Genomic DNA, 20,961 nt, shown 5'->3' with positions numbered 1-20,961 from the left:
TGCACAGCCCAGCCAAGGTGGCTGTAGTGTAGATATGTAGCCCTTGTGTTGATTTGCAGTTTCCTGTTATCCCTTTGTATCATATATCTATGCAAATGCTAATTTAATCACAAAAGATGTTTAAAGCAGAGAGTGTTTATTCCAACAAATGGAAATCCCTTTGAAATGGATATCCACACTCTCACCTCAATAATTATCTGTAATTAAAAAAGAGACACTCATAGTATATGTGCCATAATTATGTTCCCCCTAGTGTGTATTACAAGCTTGTTCTCTCTGAGGGCATTTCGTGTCCCATCCTCAATTAAAACAAAACCAGTAAAGCAGATTAAGGTGGTCTCTACATTTTTTGGATATAAATAATCAGAATTTTCTGTTAGTTGAGAATCAGTGTATCACACATTTAAGCAATTTTACTGTTAGAATGATATGAGACAAAAATATCAGGAGCTAAATGGAGTTCCACTAATGCCTTGGTTGGTCTTTCCCGGCTCTGCCCGATTTGTAATGGGAGACAGCCAGAATGTCTGCTAATTAAGGCCAATCATTTTGTTAAGTGGTGAGAGCAGTCTATGCCATTGGTCCAAAGGTCAGAGAGAGGCTATGGGGGCTTCTGAGTATGCTTTTTAATTACTGTCCTCAGCACCCATGTTGTGATCCAGTTTGATGAGAGAGAGAGAGAGAGAGAGAGAGAGAGAGAGAGAGAGAGAGAGAGAGAGAAACCCTTTTAATTGGTCCCATTGCTTTTTACTTGAATGGAAGGACCTTTTTTTGTTTGTGTTATGTTTAATCATGATTAAAACAATTTATTCTGCTTTATCCATCATTGTGCAAATGATTAGTTACTTAGCAAGCAAATCTGCTTTGAGGACTCTGGTTATATCACTGAACTAACTCTCTTTATTTGTTGATGTACTTTGAATATTCATATGTGTATCTGTCGATGTACTTGCAGCTATTTCCTGTGGAGTTCCCCCCACCCCAGGCAATGGTTCGTTCCATGGGTTCCAGTACACTGTGGGCAGCAGAGTGCATTATCAGTGTAATGACGGTTATAGGATGGAGAGCAGTCAGTCTCTCTCTGCCGTCTGTCTGGAGGACGGGACTTGGAGCAACGCTGCGCATCCTCCTCTCTGTTTACGTGAGGATAAAAAAAAAAAACTCATGCTCTCTGTTTCTATGCCAACAGCATGTTAAAATCTCTTTCCTCATTGAACCACTGTAGTCAGTTCTTCTCCTTGTTCAATTTCCCCTCAGAGAATAATGCAGAGCAGGTAATTGGTGAAATGAACTATAATGACTTCATTTTTGTGGTTTCGCACTCAAACAAGACAAATGGTGTGATGTGGCATGCCTCCTTATGACCCAAATTACCATTAACGCCCTAGGCAACTCAGTGTACCTCCAACGTCATAAGTGCGTATTACACTTACAATGGTTCACCTCAGTGAGGTTGCAGGATATGATACATGACTGCTTGTGTCATTTTCTTCATTACTTTGATTTTCGTCTGATGATTGTCAGTAATAAGAACTTTTTAATGGCTTTTCATTGCTAGCCCTGAGTTTAGTGTAGCCATGGTAAATGTGTACTCCTTTGAAACTCCCAGGGTTACCATACTTTGGCAATTAAGGGACCATCTGTCCCACGTTAGCTACAGTGCAATTACTGAGCAAAAAACACTCATGCTACCCAGAATATTTACAATTTTGCAGGTACATGTCCATCTTCTACTGTTCATCCACAGAGATTTCAAGGGTAGTTTGTGGGTTGTTTCTTTTGGGGATAAGGCCAAGCAGCCAATTGCTCTGCATTGTTACCTATGAAGTTTCATATCTGATTAAACAAGTGAGGGTTTGCATTTATTTCAGTGATTTTTTTTATTTTTTTATTTTATAAATGTATCTATATGTACATGTTTGTGTGCATTCGATTCATCTTAGCTGGTGTTGTTTGAGGTGACGGTGAGTCCAGAGTCATCGTAATCCATTACTGTTGTGTTTCGGTTTCTCTCCCACAGCTATTCAGTGCCCTGACATCGAGAGCATGCTCTCAGAACACATGCAATGGCGGCTAATCTCTGGGTCACTGAATGAGTATGGGGCTGAGATTATGCTTACCTGCACTCCAGGCTACTATCTGGGGAGCAGAAGAACTATCAAGTGCTTAGCTAATGCAACATGGGGAGGAATGGAGGAGATGTCCACCTGCAAGAGTAAGGCTACTCACACACACACACGTGCACACACGTGTTCGTGTGTGTGTGTGCATATATATACTGTATATATGCATATTTGTGCACAGATTAAAGAAAGAAAAACATTCCCTCAGAGGAAACAGTCCTCTGTACTTTGAGAACAGCACTTGTCATTAATTAGTTAATGTCATTTGTTGCATGTTTATGAATCTAATTCACTTTGATGGTTAATATATCCGAAGTCCAACCCTTCCTATGAATGATATCCATTGTGTTTTTTCCCCTTCTGATCCAAACATAATCCCCTTGATTTAGTGTGCATTCTTGAGAAAACATCCACTGCCTGGTTTCTTTCCGCTATGCTCCTATTACCCCAATAGCAGTGTTGAGTAAATAGCATCATGCTAATTAAGAAGGTGGTGACTGACTAATTGGGGGTCAGAGAGGGAATGTAAATATTTAAAGTGGGGAAGGCTTCATTGTTAATGTGTATACACTCTGTGTTTAGTTGTAAAGAAATACACTGGGCCCTGTCTTTGATGTTCACCGTGCTTCCTAAGTTTAGCGGCTATAAACCCCGATCATTCATTAAAGACTTCTGAAAAGACTTAACACACAAGTGTTGGCTTAAAACCCTGATAATTCCATGCTCTATATTTGCACTCTGATATGCACTGATATTCATACATACTTTAGGTGTGATTATATGAAACATATTGTGAGCTACCATCATTCAGTTGATTATTCACTGGTCCTTTATTCATAGTCTATTGCAGTATACATTTATGTGTACTATTTTATATATTATATATTTTCTCATTTATGTTTTATCATATAAATGGGCATTTAAATTGTTTTGCTGTCTCCTCTGTTTGCTCTCTCACTTTTATCTGTTGTCATGGATACACTGTGGGTTCCTCAGTCAAACAGTGTTCTCAGTTCATAAGCTTTGTGCTGTTAGTTGATTGAAAAAGCTAAAGTCATAAAATGACAAATTATGCCGAATTCATATTCCCTTTATAGCCCCTTTAATAATTCGGCTCGAACATAAGAGTGGAGCATTTTAGAGTTTGGCGCTGTTTATTTTATTTTATTTTATTTTATTTTATTTTTGCTTAGCAGGGAGGCACTGGTCAGTGTAAACAGTGATGACAGGCTGGGCCGGTTCTTATCTCTGGCTGGATTTTTCACTATGTTTATGGGCGACGTCTTTGTTCATTAACTGTGCTGGATTGACTGTGTCGCTTTCAGTTATTTCATGCGGAGAGCTCCCCTCACCTCCTAATGGTAAGAAGATGGGGACCCTGAATACTTTTGGAGCCACAGCCATATTCATGTGCAACATGGGATACACGTTAGTGGGCTCCCACGTGCGAGAGTGTCAGGCTAATGGACTCTGGAGTGGAGTGGAAACCAAATGTTTAGGTAAAAAATAAATAAATAAACAAATACATAATACACAAGAGAATTATTTTACACACTGGTGTGTCTGTAAAATGGCAAACAGATGACATGAAAAGAACAAAAAAAAGAGCAGAGAAAAAAAAAAAAACAGATTAAAATCCCTTTGTTGTGGATTCCGTGTTTTTGGGGAGAAGTTTTTATGCAGAAGGAGCAGTGTCAAGTCATGCTGGGTCAGTACTGCTTAAATTTTTCTTCTTTTTTTTTTAAATTATTCTTAACTGCTTCTAACGCTGAAATCTAAGCCCTAGTCTGATGTTAAAAATGGACAGACAGACTGTGCTGTGTGTTGCTGTTAGATGTAAGATGAACACATCAGCTCTGACCCGAAGGCACATCACCTGCTGGTTGACCAAACAAAGTAAAGGGCATTTGACATCAAAATGTCAAGCAGTGACAGTACCTCAGCGCAATTTCTTGAAAAATGTGTTGTCTTCTAGGTGAAGCACCGCTGATGTAAAACCTGTCAGATCTCTGTGTTTCAATTCTGACTCGTGTAAAAAGATAATTGGTTTTATAATTTCAGTGAATGGCTTTGTCTAAACTGTGGTGCAAACATTTTGAATTTGAAATGCTTTTTTATTGTTTTATAGCCGGACATTGTGATTCTCCTGATCCCATCATTAACGGTCACATTAGTGGTGATGGCTCTAGTTATCGAGACACTGTGGTCTACCAGTGCAACATGGGATTTCGACTCATTGGAACTTCAGTTCGTATATGCCAACAAGATCACAGGTGGTCTGGGCACCCACCTGTTTGTGTCCGTAAGTACAACAGTTTTGTTTTTGTAAGTTTTTGCATCATCACGTGAGGTTTCTACTGGCAGTTTTATGTATGTTGTTGTTCTTGTTGTTGTTTTTTTTCTCACTCACATTCATACATACATCTCGTTTTTCTCATTTACAGCCATAACTTGCGGCCATCCTGGAAACCCAGCAAATGGGCGAACCATCGGGAATGAATTCAACCTGAATGACATCGTCAATTTCACATGCAACACGGGGTATTTGTTGCATGGTGCTTCGAAAGCACAGTGTCGCATGAACGGACAGTGGAGCAGCCCTCTTCCAGCGTGCAGAGGTAGGAACAGAGAGGCAGTAACTTACTTACCATTCTCTTTATGTCTTTAGCCACATATTGATGTGTTGATTTTGAAATTCAAAGGGAGACACGAAGCAGAACATCCCCTCATTAACATGGAGGCTTTTCCATGGGCTGTTTAACAGGCACATGCACACACACAGACACCCCCACACACACAGACACCCACAGACACAATACACACACTCGCACGCGTGCACACACACACACACAAACAAACAAATGCAAACATGCAGTGCAGAGGTTTTGCCTCATATCTGTGAGGGGCACGCTGAGTGAGCCATCGAATTCCAACGAGCAATGTGCAAACAATTCTCTTTATGCAGTTTCCAATCTTCAAGCGTGGATTTGAAATTCAGATGGGTTTCACCAGACCATCTGACATCGCAGGATGTTTTCTTGACATTAAGTAGAAGTAACCATCCACATCTTGTCAGTTTAATAATTAATTATCCTGGTTATGTGCTGGGAAAATTATGGATGGAGGGGAGGGTGAAATTGAATCACGACAGCAAATGGAACCCTGTCAACATGCGAGTGTGACATGTTCCCCAGTGTCTTGTGGTCTACCACTGTGGCTAAGAATCCACCAGGGCCAATCGCCAACATCCCCACAGCAGAGTCATTGTTCCATGAAACTAGCTCAGAGAGATGGACTGACACAAAAATGCATGTGTTCCTCCTATTATGCTCCCTCTTTTAGCCAAGCACAACCTTTGCATTTCAGAAAAGCCCACTTTTTTCCCCCCAATTGTTTTTTATTTATTTTTTATTATTGTTTGTTGTTCTTTTCTTCGCTCTAATATGACTGTTTCTCTGCATGTGTTATTTTAATCATAGAAATAAATTTTTTTTAAAAACCTACAAACGGTCGGTTTGCCCTTTGCCTGTAATGTGGTATTACCCAGAGTGCACCAAAGGCACGACCCCTAGCATTCAACTTTTTTCATCATGTTTTTCTTTTTGTTATCTCAGGAGGGTCTCTGAAATAATGGTGCCCATTAAGGTGAAAGAATTCACCAATAGCAGGTACCAATTATCAATTTTCGTTTTTGTTTTTTTCTGTTCTCCTTTTTTCCCAGAGGGCTTAATTGAGAGCCAGAGCATTGGCAGCTGTCACTGAGAGAGAGTGCAATCTGTTTTCTTTCCCCTGGACATGATTTCAACTTTTGCCTTCTTTTTCTGGTGGAGGCATTGACTCAAAATAGTGTTCAGCTTACTTGACATGGCAAGAACTGTGACTTCTCCGCTGTCTTGTTTAGTTTGCGGCAAGAGGAAGGAAAAGAGCGCAGGAGGTTTCGTAACCAAATTTAGCGCACAGGGGATTGTAAGAACTCGCCTTGCATTAGTACCAGGGCTCACAATGTTCACACACTCAGATGTTTTGACTTTTTGTGTGTAAAAATATTCACGCTGAGTTCTTAGCACACGTTGAGACCTAGAATCTTCAACTGCTGAAAATATGAGAGAGAGAGAGAGAGAGAGAGAGAGAGAGGGAGGGAGGGAGGGAGAGAGTCATCCTCCTCAAACAGATATTTTCATACATATCTTCCGTAAGCACGGAATGGTTTGATTGAAATTGCTCTTGAGACTTCTAGAGCAATCCTGCTGTTGAGCATCTCCCATTGATTTGCCTCCTCTCATTCTTGGTTTGGTTGTCAGACCTTAAGCATCTGGTTTGGGTTGTTTTGTTTTTTTTTCCTTTTTTTATCTTGCAGTGGTAAACTGCTCTGATCCAGGCTTTGTTGAGAACGCCATTCGTCACTCTCAACAACGCTACCCTGAGAGCTTCAACTACAGAAACAGTGTGATGTATCACTGCAAGAAGGGCTTCTATCTCTTCGGCTCATCAGTTCTCACCTGTCAGTCAACTGGCTTCTGGGACAGATCACTTCCTAAGTGCCTTCGTGAGTAATACATTGGTATTGTCTTGCCTCTGATATACACAGAACCAGTGATGGATTTGCACCAAAAAACAGAACTGCTGGTGTGAATTTAAGGAGAAATCGGAAACAGTGCAGTAATTGTTTGAGGTGTGAGTATCAGTGTGTAAATCAGGTTCACGTGAATGCACTGGTTTTAATGCTTAAACTGTAAATAAAAAAATAATTCTAAACATGACAGCTGGCATTCAGTAGATTGTCTATTGTCAGGTTTTTTTTTTAAAGTTTTATAAAAATGTGAAAATGTCAGGAAAGGTTTGTAGTTCTTGGAGTTTTCTTAACTTTCTTAATTTTCTCTCTCTCTCTCTCTCTCTCTCTCTCTCTCTCTCTCTTTCTCTCTGTCTTTCTGTTTGTCCTGCAGCTATTTCCTGCGGTGATCCCGGTACGCCACCCTACGCTATCATGTCAGGAAAGAAGTTCACCAATGGAGCTGTGGTGCATTACAGCTGTATCCAGGGCAGAGCGCTGGTGGGTAATGCCAGCCGTTACTGTCAGGAGGACGGCCGTTGGAGCGGGTCACCGCCCTACTGCTCCGGTACATCCATCATTCTCTAGCACCCCCTCAGGCCAAGCAGCCACATCCTGTGACTCCTGGCCACTGCGCTTTTTCAAATGGAACACAGCTCACAAGTGTCACTGGATTTCAGTAGGCCTCGACAGAAATCATTACAATAACACTCATTTTCCCTCCACACAGCAAATTCACCAGTGTTTAATTACCACTAGGAGTGTGTGTAGAAGTCCACATAGGACTCATATATACACTCACAAAGTATACACAGCACAGTAATGTAACGCTGGTGAACTTGCTGTGCATTTTCTGTAGATGTAAATTTACCGGTGCACTGTGGGGAGGGGGGGGGGGCATCGTACAGTATTCACCTGCTGCAGCAATAAAGCACACTTACAGTGAAATATAGGCTTCCTGTGGTGCAGATTAGCATGCTGTATAGCCCACCATGAAGAGGCTTACAGTAAACACATGATTACAGGTGGGAGTCCTGGTCTGTGTGGTGATCCGGGCATTCCTCCACATGGCTCCAGACTGGGTGAGGAGTTCAAGCTGAAAAGCCTCCTGAGGTTCACGTGCGAAGCAGGCTACACGCTGGTCGGCTCTTCAGAGCGCACCTGTCTCCATAACAGCTCGTGGAGTGGAACGCAGCCCGTGTGTGAAGGTGAGGGCCCCGCCGTGGGAAGTCTGGGAGGAGGATGGGAGGGGAGGAAATGAGGTCATTTTCAATAGAAAAGCACATACAAACCACACACTCACTGATTACACATTAACAACTTACACACACACACAGAGACACACACGCACACATGGGACAGTACTGTGCACTGAATATTATGCTGAACATTATGACATGTTTCCAGTATGCAATCAGTGAATACAAACAGTGCAGTCCAAAATGAATGATGTGCTTTGAAAAATGGGCAAACAACAAAAACTCTGGGCATCTATTCTCATATTGTGATTCTAAAATGATTTACTCATTCTCAGAAAAATTAATACGATTTTGCCAGCATATTATGAGATTTCTGTCACTTAGTCATTTTACCAACTGTAGATCCAGATCTCTGTTTGTGTTAACGATATGTACTGTCTAAATCAGTAATTGCTGGTTAATTTCAGCAATACTAGTGAACGCTGAGAGCAAGACAAAAGCCCCTTCCCTCTACCATTTATGTGCTGCGTAATAACACATCGGTTTAATCATAGTTTGTGAATAGACTGCTTTAGCCAGTATGTCTTACACATCCCAATTACCTAAACCACAAGACATTTTGGAAATGACTCAAAATAAGCACCCATTACTCCTAATTTACATTATTATTATGATTACAGATGCAATAGTCGAGATACTAATTAAAGCAACAGAATAATTTTGTGTTCTGAATAAGTATTATAAATGTGTATTCTGATAAGTAAATGAATAAGAAAATAAATAAATAAAATCTACTAAAAGCTCTGTGTGAAAAAAAGTGAAAAAAACAACAAACATGTGATCTAATAATACCTGCAGTAAAATTCTCTTACTATTAGAGCTAAACTGTCTGCTTACTAATTATGTTTTTGTTTTTTTTTCTCCCACCAGACTGGGAGTTTCAGTCCTCTTTAATATGTGAAATATTATGAGATAGAAAAATGGCCATGATTGAGAGAAATACCTCAGTCCATATGTCTACATTAAGAGAGTATCTGCCCATCCGTGCCTTGGCTTGTCTCTTCACTAATTTATTTGTTCGTTTGTTTTCACTGCCACACCGTGTAAGATAAGCTCATGGATTGCCTACAAGAGATCAATAAGATGCATTATTTAGCGGACATTCATAATTGAGTACAGGATTTAACAGCTACTTTAAAGGAGTAGAGATGGGTGCACCGTAGAGCTAATTCAAGTGTTAGGCCATGAACGACCTGAAGGATACAAATAACGCTTCCCAGGTACTAGATGTAAATTTTTAGCACACAGGGGAACCACAAGCTTGCTGCCACTTGAGAAGAATGGCTTTGGGTTTGAAAATATATATCTGACCTCCCAAGACGTCCTTAGAGACCTCATTAACTCTTTATTGAACCAGTTTTTCTCCATTTATTAAACTGCTTTGCATTTGTTTGCAGCCTGATCTACTGGGTGTCATAACATAGCTTAAGTGTCAGCAATAATTAAAGTAATAATTATTTAAATTTAGATTAATAATCATATGGGTGTGGGGGCAAAAAAAAATTACGTCTGCTATTATTAGATATTTTGTCATTATGTCATTGGCAATATGTCATGAAGCACACAATCACTTTTCAGCATGTTTTCACCCCATAGATTTTATTTTAAAATTAGCTGGCGCCCTGTTAATGTTAGAAGCTTAATGTTAGCTTTAACAGATTAGCCAAACAGCTAACAGAAACTGTGAACTGTGGCTTGTGTAATTAATCTCTGCTTTCCAGCGAGTTATTAAGAATGAGCACTAGCATACTTACTCCAAGGTGCATCATGTACATTAATTTCATCAGTTAAGGTGTTCTCTCCTGTCTGTAGTTTACATTCTTAACATCGTTATAGTTTCTAAATTCAGTCACAAAGCATTAGCCTAAAATTTAAAAACTCTCATTGCTTTGACAAATTATCCCCTGCCTTTAATAGAAGCATTTTTTAACATTCATTATTATTAGTTATATTACAACATTGCATCATTTAAACTGATTTTTGTAGGATAGGATTCTAAAACCAGAGTGGGAATTCTTAACAGTGATTATCACTTTTCCCCTGGATTTTCAGGTGTTTATGTGGATTTAGATTCAACACACTCTGGCGGGATTCATGCGTTCAGTGGTAAAATTACTGAGAGCTCACAAGAAACTGTGAATAATTTGAATTCTTTGAGAAAGAGTCACACTCCTTTCTGAAAACCCACGGGCTAATAATTGTTTTTCCAGTGATATTGCCTAGTTTGATGTCATCACATAGGATGTCGGAGAGAAAAAAAACACCTTACTTATATATATATATATATATACACACACACACACACACACACACATTTATATATATGTGTGTGTGTGTGTGTGTGTGTATTTATACATATACACACAGACATACATACACCCCACCCCCCACCCCCCTATTGCTCTTGAAGTACTGCTCAGAGAGTTGTGTGGACACTTATGAGACTGTCTGACCAATAATCAAATCAGACTATTTTTAAACATCACATGATCCTTTAGCAATTTGAACTGACTTGGGTTTGACTGTTACCAATGCAAATAAAAGAATATGACATTTCATTTACATTTACACACGTGTCGCAGAAAATGCATCTCTGGTCTCTTAGCGACTCATGGTTCGTGTTGAGGAGGATCTGTCAGCTGAAGTGCTTTTCAAATCATGAGTAACAGGACACCAACAATTGGAATGCAGCTGTCTTCCTGCACCTGCCTAGCAACAATCATTCCTGCTGCTGCATATTTTACAATGCTATGAGATGCTCCAACACATCACACCATGCATATTAAACGTGTGTGTTATGAAAGAATATTTGAAATGTTCTTCAGCTGTAATTTAAATGTTCATTTGAGTTTGGAGTAGACCACAGCTCCGCAACTGAGAATTCAGATCTTGCCCTATTTTTAACTTCCACAGCTCATTCTTGGCTTTTTCTTCCTTTCTTTCTTTATTTTTTTCTTTTTTTGAAACAAATTGCTTGTGATATGGGGATATGCAGTTTGTAGCTACTGTGGCAAATGTAGGCTGATGCCATGGCAGTGCAACATTTGACACTGATTCCATCTGGAGAATAATAGCTATTCAACAAGGATACTGCGAAAAGAAATCCAAGTTCCTGCCTTCACTAATATTTTTGGCGGTATTGCCTTTATTCCAAAATGCCACTCCAAATCAGTGACAGTGTCAGTTTTTGGATCAAGTCAGTAAAGTCAGATTTTAATGTTCTGTTTCTGTCAGAAAACAAACAAATTAGTTTGTTTTTCCAGCAAATGTACAATGGCGGATTTCCCAAAAAAAGAAAAAGAAATAAGAATGTAGCTCATTGAGAGAAAGTTACCATCTTTGCAAAGAGGAAACATGTCAAAAACACTAGGTGTTTTCGACCTCGGTGACTGTCTACATGCAGTTGCCTTCGAGCTGTCTTATGTTACAAGGCTTTTTTCTACTTCTCCAGCTGTGTCCTGTGGAAACCCTGGAACGCCAGCCTTCGCTAAGATCGTCTTCAGCGATGGCATGCTTTTCCCGAGCTCGGTCACGTATGCATGCTGGGAAGGGTACAAGACCTCAGGCCTGACTACTCGTCACTGCACCACCAATGGCACATGGACTGGATCCCCACCGGACTGCACAGGTTACACACCCTCTATTGGCGCTATTTTAGTTTTTCTGTTGAGTTCCTATTTCCAGTCCAGCACATCAAATTACTGCTACAGATGCAGTGCACTTGATCAGATACAATTTTTTTTCTTTATTTAGTCAGCATGTTTCTACCTTTTTTCTCCGGAGTGTCTTAAACAAACGAATTCCATTGCAGTGATCAGCTGTGGAAATCCTGGTCCCATCGCCAATGGAATTTACGTGGGGAATGAATTCACATTTAACAAGACTGTCTGTTACCATTGCAACCCTGGCTACCTTATGGACACTGCTGGGTCGTCCACTTTACACTGTACCAAGGATGGGACCTGGAATCAGACCAAGCCGAGCTGTAGAGGTAAACTCTCCAGTGTGAAGTAGTCAGATGTTTTCATTCCACAATGGAACAAAGACAAAAATATAAAAAAAAAAACAACACCAAGAGAGCTGTTAAAAGTATGGATTGCACTGTAATATTCTAGGTTTTCTGGCATTCAGACATCAAAAGGCCGCTAGATGTTTTGATCCCGTTTTGACTTATCTCTCAAGTTTTTTTTTTTTTTTTTAAGTACAGGCAGTAAGAGCATTCACCTACAAACACACTGTGAAGGCATTAGCCAAGAAAAGTGTATGATCTCTGCTATCAGCTGTCAGACAGAAATCACAATCGCACAACCAATGTAGCCTAGGAAGTGGTGCAATGCAGTCAACCACAGAACAACAGAGTCTACATCATATCAGATATGCTGTTTTAACGGGGAAAATATAATACACGCTTTTTATGCATGCTGCTTCAATGTAGTAATTCCATTTAATCATAATTTTCAATTAATGTTTAATACAACTGTTTGCAGTCTTTCAGTATGCTAAAACAAGGATTACAGAAGGCAATAAACAACACCAAGGCTGAAGAATGATTGGGATTTCTGTCATTTCAGTGCAAACAACCAAAGATGTGGAGAAATATCCAACACTCTGTTGTTGTTTTTTTCCTATAGTTATCATGTGTGGCCAGCCGCCGGCCATCCAGAACGGGAAAGTGGAAGGCTCAGATCTGCAGTGGGGCTCAAGTGTCACCTACAGCTGCTTCAGTGGTTACCAGTTGTCATCCCCAGGAATAGTCACCTGTGAGGGTAACGGTACATGGAGAGGCGAAGTTCCACAGTGCCTGCGTAAGTTGGATTTTCAACACAAACACCATCTTCATCATCCTCGTCATTAAATTGTGGAGAAATAATGAACGTGTGTGTTTGCGCCTGTGAGATGATGCCTGAATGACAATGACTCAAATGGACTCAGAATACTAGACCCTCAGTGTTAATTGAACACTGGAGAGTTTGCTGTGTAGGGTATGTACTGTGATCAGTGTGTGAGAGTTCATTAAAATGGACATTTGTGGCAAAGATGGATCTGTTCTTTCTGCGTTTATTGTTCTGTTGCTGCATTTTGCTGTGGGATCTGGATTATTGTGATGGGAGACGCACAACTTTGCCAAGATGTGAAATGCGGGTCCTGACAGGTTCTAAAACTGTTTTGACACTTTCAATACGAATGTCAACATATCGTAAATTGCTCCTTCAAGTAGTTCTGGCTTTGGCTGCATGTAACTACAAGGCACATGGGCCGAATCCACATCTAAACCCTACAGGCTTTTATTGTAAGCTTTTGACATAGTGTCAGTGGTAATATTCCAAATCCACACTCAAACTCCACAGACCCACCGGATCATCAACTGCCTCTAGGATTGAATAGCAGCTATTTCAACCAACCTTACAGCTGCAAAAGCCCTAGCTCCATTATGTGCATTTGAGTGTGTTTACTGCCTTTTCCTTCTGTCTTTTTTAATTTTATCATTAATCTTACTGAGTGTGCAAAATTGATCAGTTACTTTTATTGTCTATTCAAAATATTTGATATGTGGTTAATACATGTTTTTTTTCTTTACTTATTCAGATATTGATTTTCAGTTTTTCATTTTGCCACTGCTGAAGAGTGGTGATGGGTGGGAATGATTTTATGAAAGCTGCTATCCTCACTTTTCAGAGTTCCTGCTTGTATAACAGTTTCCCTCCTTTTGTTTGTGTGTTGTTTGTTTGTTGTTTGTCTTGTGCAGCTATGCTCTGCGGAGATCCAGGCACGCCGGCGGAAGGCTATGCCGAGGGGAAGCATTTCACCTACAAGTCAGAGGTGTCATTCTACTGCAGAGTGCCATACCTGCTGGTGGGTTCTTCCAGAAGGATATGTCAGGAAGACGGGACGTGGAGTGGAATCCAGCCCTCCTGTATCGGTGGGTCAAATCATTTAGCATTTAGCTCCAGTCAAATGTGACTGAATTTTCATCTTGTGTGGAGCTTTATCCGGGTTATTGATGTTGACTCTATGGGTACTTTTATGTGTCTGTAGATCCTGCGCTCAATGCTTGCAGAGATCCAGGTACCCCTGCATATGGAATACCCGTCCAGGCTCAGGGATTTGAGGTAAAGGCATCCTTTATATTAGTTCAGTGAACATATCTATGTGTTCAGATCTATGTACTTTAAACATTTGTTATCTGAATCTATGATTTACTATAACTGATAACAAGGGGTGCTCTTGAACATTTCTCTTAGGTTGGGAGTAAAGTTTTCTTCAGATGTCGGAAAAACTATCATATTTTGGGATCAACAACAAGAACGTGTCTGGAAAATCTGACATGGAGTGGAGTCCAGCCTGAATGTATTGGTATGGGCCTTTATAATAAAAAATGTATGATGAACAATTACACATCACAGAGGCAATAAGATACCATGGCCTGATACAGTTCTAGCACCTTCTATGCATACACATTTGCATCATTTGAAGAAGACAGGCACAATTTTATAGAAGGAAGACACATAGACACTTCCCCCTATTCCCCACGCTGTCCCAGATCCCCTCTCCGTAACTACCCGTGTTTAGATCTTAATTTTTGCATATAAATTCAAAACCATATTTTCACAGGGGGAAAAAATTGAGGGCTTTCGACTGTGAATGTTCATTTGAAATAACAGACGATTTGTGAAAGAACAAAAGCAGGGATTGCTGGCATCAGCAAAAAAAGAATTGAAGTTGGGAGAGTTTAAGCGGCTCCTACATGAGCTGTAAATCTGTGGGCGAAGTTGACAGCACACCACACAAAACCCTGCGGGCTTCTCACTCACATAAAATGTTTTTCCTGTCAGAGGCTAGGAGCACAGAGACATGAGCTGACTAACACCGTGGTGTGAGGACTAGCTTCATATACTATGCAAGATAGTAATACTCCAGGCAACTTCCAGAAGTTTGTTCCCAGTGGCATGGCTTTATTATAAATGCTCCATAAATGTGTATGTGTGTGTGGGAGGAAGCCTCTTTCAGTCTCACCAAACTGTCCTGTTTTATTTTATTTATTTTCGTTGTTGTTGTTGTTGTTGTTGTTGTTTTCCCTAGCTCATGCTTGCAGACAGCCTGAAACTCCATCTCATGTAGATGTTAGAGCTATTGACCTCCCCACTCTGGGATACACATTAATGTACACATGTCAGGACGGCTTCTTCTTGGCCGGAGGATCAGAGCACAGAACATGCAGAGCAGATGGCAAGTGGTCTGGGAAACCCCCAGTCTGCAAAGGTATGGATATGTTAAGTGCACTGACTCTCTTCCACTAGTGAATCGTCAATGAGCAAAGCCCTCAGTGAAAACCACAGGGGCCTAGGGCACGCATCTTCCTTTGCCGAAGGGCCCGGAATAACCGACAATTAAACAGAACAATGCTAGGTCCTCATTATCTCAAATCATTTATAAGCTTAAGAACACCATTTAAAATGCTTTGTACGGATAAAGACATACTGACAGCCTAAATATGTTGTCATTTCTGTTACATAAGACACTATATGCTAAGATTCTATAAACAAGATCTTTAAACAATGTTTTCTTGGTGGTCTTTGCTATAGAAGGTGCTGTGTCACCCAGGTATATATTTATTATCACACTTTAGCTGAAACTTTAGCGAGGAACTTTAAATTATGATAATTACCACATAGCATGCTCAATAGGAAGAGAGTAGGTCGCATCTGCAAATGTCAAATTATCAATTATTTGTTCTGTCTCCTAGTTGGACCAAAAATAAACAGCAAGTCAAAAGGCGACCCTGACATGCAGAAAAATAAAATTCATGGTATGTAAAAGTTCTGCTGGTTCTTTTTGGTTGGGTAAAATATCCTCTAATTCCCCTTACCTTAAATGGTGGATTTTTTAGTTATCTTAAGTGAATGGCGTAAAATGAAAAGACAGTTTGTTTAATCACTGTGTATGATAATGTCGTGGATATGAAGCGTGTGACATACATTGTTACAGAAATTAAATGAAAGAATCATAGCAAAGTTAATCCAATCAAAAGAGAAAATGCACTGTAATGTGTGACCGTATCTAATGCTTCTAATGTGCATGTCTATCACATTCTTCAGTTCCAGTGGATGTGTTCTCTTTAAATTCGGGTTGGGCGGGATTCTATGAGTATCTCGGGAAGAAACAGGCTGCCACCATTACGGTCAATTCATTCAATGCATCAACCAGTCGAGTGAATGTCACACTTCTGGAGCAGAGTGGAGTACAGATAAAACTCTCTGGTAAATCACGAGATTATGTGTTTTATGCATTTAAGCCACAAATTTTATGTTTAGCTCTATTCTTTTGTCACATTGCTAAGTAGTTTATGTAGAATCATCAGAGTTGGGCAAATAGAGGACTACATGTACTGAAATCAAGTCAACTTATAATTAAGTCAAGATATCAAAATAAGTTGAAGAATATTGCAGAAATTGTATATGATTATAATATATTGCTTTGTACACAATATAAAAATGCAGTTTAGCAAAGTATTCTAGTACAGTACCTGATGCTATAAACCATTTATGCAGGAGCTAGGCTGTATGCTGTTACTATTTAATTAACATAGTTTGTTTGAATGAGAGCTTGTTTCTTTTCTTGTATGTAAATATGCTTGAATTTTGACTGAACTCTTGTTGGTCAACAGTTTTTCAAAAAGAAATCTTAGCAGAATTATTGTGCAAAAGATGGTAGTGAGTGGTTTTGTCATGAGCTTAAAGACATGAGAACCTTCATGAATATCTCAAAAATAGTATTTACATTTACACACAATGTGTCTGCCTCTTCTGTAACCAGTATGAAAACACATCATTTTAAATATCAATATAAAACTAGAAATTTGGCTTCCCATCTTTGTTATTTATGGCAAATCCAGGATGCATGCCCAGCATTTAAGGGGTTTACTATTCAGCTAGCATTAACTGGATGGTTCGCTTATGTAGCTTAGACATGTAAAAGAACACTTAAGTCTGTGTTGTTCAGAAAGCTAATTCTGATATGAAACTGTTCTTGATTAATCTGACACATCAAAGTCTCCACCTGTATATCTTTGCAAGTAAAAATAAGTAATTGAATAATAATTTTAAAAAAAAAAGTAAAAGGATTAACACATGTTTTGGCCATCTTGTTCTTAATATTTGCTTAAAAACAAAAAATTATTCTCCCGTGTCATGTGCAGGGACATACAAGAAAGAGGAAAATCATCTACTACTGAAGGTTTACCAGATAAGAGGCCCAACGGAACAGTACTTCAGTAAATTCAAAAATGATAACTGGGCAATGGATGGATATGTAAGTTTCATTTGAATCTTAAGAAGCTCTAGACCCTGTGACAGTCATCAAATATTTTGTTTCATTGCGTACAGACTTCTAAGTCTGAGATTTCTTATCCTTTGATGTTATTGTCACTGTTATGCATTCCCACTCAGAATATGTCAAACTGCGGTAAAATTGGTCCATTTAAGTAGCCGTACTGTTGTCTCCCTGAATACAGTGTTAGAAACAGTGAATCATTTCATTACCAAGTGGTATTGACAAAGTGCTCTTTTCAACTCAGCCTTTTACTAGGAAATATCTTTGATTTTTTTTTAAAATCTTAATAAAACAAGCGTTTTCCTGCATATTCAAAGGTTTTGTGGGAACACTCATATCCATTTTCTTCTATTCATTCAGGTCACTGCAGAATCCGAAAAGAAGATGTTTGTTTACCAGGGTCATATTCACAGCAAAGATTTTGGGAAGTTTCAGTTGACAAGACAAGGTAAAGCTGCTTCCCTGGATGTGAAATATCAGTTCATATAATTTATAGTATATGTGGATGCCGCTACTTTCCCCTGGACATTTCATTGCTATTTTATAGCAATGTATTAATAACAAATTTATGTCACTTTCGCTGTTGGTGTCATAAGGCTATAATGAGAATTGACTGTTTTATGTTGATGTTTTTGCAGGTCTTATAACGACAGATATGGATTCATCAAATCCTTACTATGGCACAAACAGCAGCTCCGTAGCAGCCGCTATTCTGGTGCCATTCTTTGCTCTTATTCTATCAGGGTTTGCATTTTACCTTTACAAACACAGGTAAGGACTGCCAGTCACACAATAATCTGAGACATTGACTTGTGACGTGCTCCATATAGGATGTAAATCTGCATTGCTTCGCTAGAGTAACGGGAAACTCCTGTGCCCATCGGCAAATGTGACTGCTATCCAAATTAATCACAGTTAGCACAATTGACACTCATCAAAAACCACAACAACAACTACAACAGCGACAAAACAGACACGCAGTTGTCACTGAAAAAAGAGCATTGGAGTTTTCCTGAGCTTAAAAAAAAAAAGTGACATAATTGTCATAGAGAATGACAATTCCCCAGTATTAAAATAAATAAAAAAATTGGCAGGGTACTATCACAAGGCACAGATGACAGTGAGAGATCCAAAGACGTAATCAGGGCCGACCCCAGGTAAGACACCAGAAGCTAAATCACTAGGCAACAAACCCTTTTACTACCACTCTGTCATCGTCTGTCTTTCTTTTGCTCATTCTGTGAAAGGGAAAACTATCTTGAGGTTGGGATAAGAAGAGATACACATATTATGTTTGTGCTTTTTTGATCTCACATCAAATTCATCTCTGTCAACATAACTTGACCAACTAAAAAAAAAAAAATCATTCTGTTTATTTGCTTTGTGTGCATATGGAATCATGGAGTGCCATGAGACTTAGCATGTGTGAGTTCATAACTAAATGTAAAATGGTCTTGGACATGCTCTAATCATAGAAAAACCAGAAAAATATGTTCTGATGCAAGACAGGTCATTTATTTAGGATTATTATGTAATCTGAACAGGGTCATAAATCATGTGCTCAGCTGGCATCCAGAAAAATCTATCAGTCACAGTATTCCAGCTATGCAGGGCAGAGAAATCAGTGACCTTTTGCAAATATAATTGTTTTTGGTCTTTAATTACTGTTTGAGAGATGCTTAAAGCTATCCAATCCAATTTTTGCTGATTGAGATATTTCTGGCAATTTGTTTCCTAAACGGTTTTGAGTTTCAGGCCAGAACTGTAAAGATCACCTCTTACTTCACATTTTGTTATAATGCATATTAAGTTAGATCCATGGCCAGCTGGCCAAATCTGAGTTGTGTTAATACTGATTTAGCAGAGATTAGCAGTGGTTCAGAAACGTGTTTTTGTTTGTTTTTGTTTGTTTGTTTGTTTTTGTTTTGGGTTTTTTGTTTTTGTTTTTGTTTTTTCTTTGTTTGTTTGTTTGAATATGGAGGTATATTCAAAAATGTAACTGTCCTCCTAAGATCACACAAGCTTTCCAAGCTTGTTTTTTTTTCAGACTTTCATCAGAACAAAATACCAAAGAAATAAAGTCCTCACAACTGTCTTACACACTTAACCTCACTTTGTCGTATGTGATCAGCTTTGTAAAGCAATACAGCACTAAGTATCAGCTTTCAGATAATCCCTGCAAATCACACAGTCTTTGTGTGTGTGGATCTGAGACTGGCTTTCATTAGAATATTGGAGATGAGGAACTGAGAACTAATCCTATTCTCTGTGTAAACTAAAACTTTTTTTTTTCTTTTTTTTTGTAACACACATCTATCACATTTCCCATCTCCTGGTGAGGGTCTCATTGTATTTACTTATTTACTGTATTTATTTATTAGTTTTATTTACTTATTTGTTTGATTTGTTTTAAACTTTAAGGCCAAGTTTAACATTTATAAATGATATCTGCCTCTGTGGGAAAATGCTATAGTATGAAGGGTTTTTTTTATGATGTCTCTTATTTATAAAGATTACACATACTATTGAGACAGTTGCATCATTTTACCTTAGATGGAGAAATATCCTCATGTCCATTCGACATTTTACCTTCAGCTGTAACGTGTTTGATTTATTTTCCTTTCAGAACAAGACCAAAAGTACAGTACAATGGATACGCAGGACATGAAAACACAAACGGACAAGCCTCGTTCGAGAACCCCATGTACGACACAAACATGAAACCGACGGAGGCGAAAGCTGTGAGATTCGATACTACACTGAACACAGTCTGTACCGTTGTATAGTCCTCAGTGGAAGCAGAGCGCCGGGCCTCACAGCATCACCTCCTGTCACTGCAGGATGTTGCTTGGTTACAGTTGACAGTATTACTTGTGAGTGCACTTTGCTATGGATGTGAACTCACTTTATTACAAGTTCTCCAAGCTGACGATAAAATATTGATGACAATTTTTATAGAAATACCGTAAAAAAAAACAACAACAAAGAAGCAGAAAAGAAAGGCACTTTCTTGAATTAAGATCACCTTCCGAGCGTAGGGCCAAGAAAAAAGACCATACACAGTCTCCTGGACTAAGGAGCTCAACATTTCATGGCACTTATAGGATGAAAGTTGTTTTTTATCCTCTTTTTTCATGTCTTTCTTCCCAAAAAAACAGTCTTTGGCAAAGACGTTGAAGTGTCTATAAAAGCTACGTAATTGTTGACACACTATATTTTCTTCAGTGAAGACATACCATAGGAGAAAAGAAAGAAAGAGAGAAACTGTCTCTGGATCAATGTGTCTGAATATACTTTCAGTGGTTTTCTCCACCAGAAAGGAGACAATATGCTACAACTGCAAGCAACTCACCAGAGACTTGCGTCTTTTAGTAGAGGATGGAACTCCAGTCCATTGTATGGAAACAAAAAAAAGGAAAAAAAATCTTTATCGCACAAATTTTGCACTAGTATGGAATGGATATAAATCAATTCATTGGAGGATTGAAGTAGAAAAAAATAACAAACAGGGTTACTGACCATGTGTAAATAAATTTGTATCTCCATATTCACAGAGAGCATGTTACCATGCTATGTCTATTAACAGAGAGACATTTTATTTTCAAAAATTGGTTTTGCAAATGAAAATATGTTTATGTTTACATTGCTATTTAAAATACATTGCTATTTAAAAAAAAAGGGTCACAAAGAACGCATACCT

General features: G+C 39.0%; 1 protein-coding gene across 1 annotated transcript in view; it reads left to right on the top strand.

The window, feature by feature from the left end:
• csmd1a (CUB and Sushi multiple domains 1a) overlaps nt 1-20,047 on the top strand; it is a 256,232-nt gene extending 236,185 nt beyond the window's left edge. The window contains exons 52-73 of the mRNA XM_030772244.1: nt 956-1,141; nt 2,021-2,215; nt 3,449-3,622; nt 4,252-4,425; nt 4,568-4,741; nt 6,481-6,669; nt 7,067-7,240; nt 7,698-7,880; nt 11,383-11,559; nt 11,743-11,922; nt 12,563-12,736; nt 13,678-13,851; nt 13,968-14,041; nt 14,174-14,285; nt 15,012-15,191; nt 15,676-15,738; nt 16,028-16,189; nt 17,128-17,240; nt 17,622-17,709; nt 17,900-18,032; nt 18,356-18,418; nt 19,888-20,047. Of these exons, the coding sequence (XP_030628104.1) occupies nt 956-1,141; nt 2,021-2,215; nt 3,449-3,622; nt 4,252-4,425; nt 4,568-4,741; nt 6,481-6,669; nt 7,067-7,240; nt 7,698-7,880; nt 11,383-11,559; nt 11,743-11,922; nt 12,563-12,736; nt 13,678-13,851; nt 13,968-14,041; nt 14,174-14,285; nt 15,012-15,191; nt 15,676-15,738; nt 16,028-16,189; nt 17,128-17,240; nt 17,622-17,709; nt 17,900-18,032; nt 18,356-18,418; nt 19,888-20,047 (3,302 nt within the window). The remainder of the gene's footprint in view (nt 1-955; nt 1,142-2,020; nt 2,216-3,448; nt 3,623-4,251; nt 4,426-4,567; nt 4,742-6,480; nt 6,670-7,066; nt 7,241-7,697; nt 7,881-11,382; nt 11,560-11,742; nt 11,923-12,562; nt 12,737-13,677; nt 13,852-13,967; nt 14,042-14,173; nt 14,286-15,011; nt 15,192-15,675; nt 15,739-16,027; nt 16,190-17,127; nt 17,241-17,621; nt 17,710-17,899; nt 18,033-18,355; nt 18,419-19,887) is intronic.
• The last annotated feature ends 914 nt before the right edge of the window (nt 20,048-20,961 follow it).

The sequence above is a fragment of the Chanos chanos genome, chromosome 4 (genome assembly GCF_902362185.1).
Source record: "Chanos chanos chromosome 4, fChaCha1.1, whole genome shotgun sequence".
In the NCBI taxonomy this organism is placed as follows: domain Eukaryota; kingdom Metazoa; phylum Chordata; class Actinopteri; order Gonorynchiformes; family Chanidae; genus Chanos; species Chanos chanos.
Note: the sequence above shows the minus strand (reverse complement) of the source record. Positions and strands in the feature narration are given on the sequence as shown.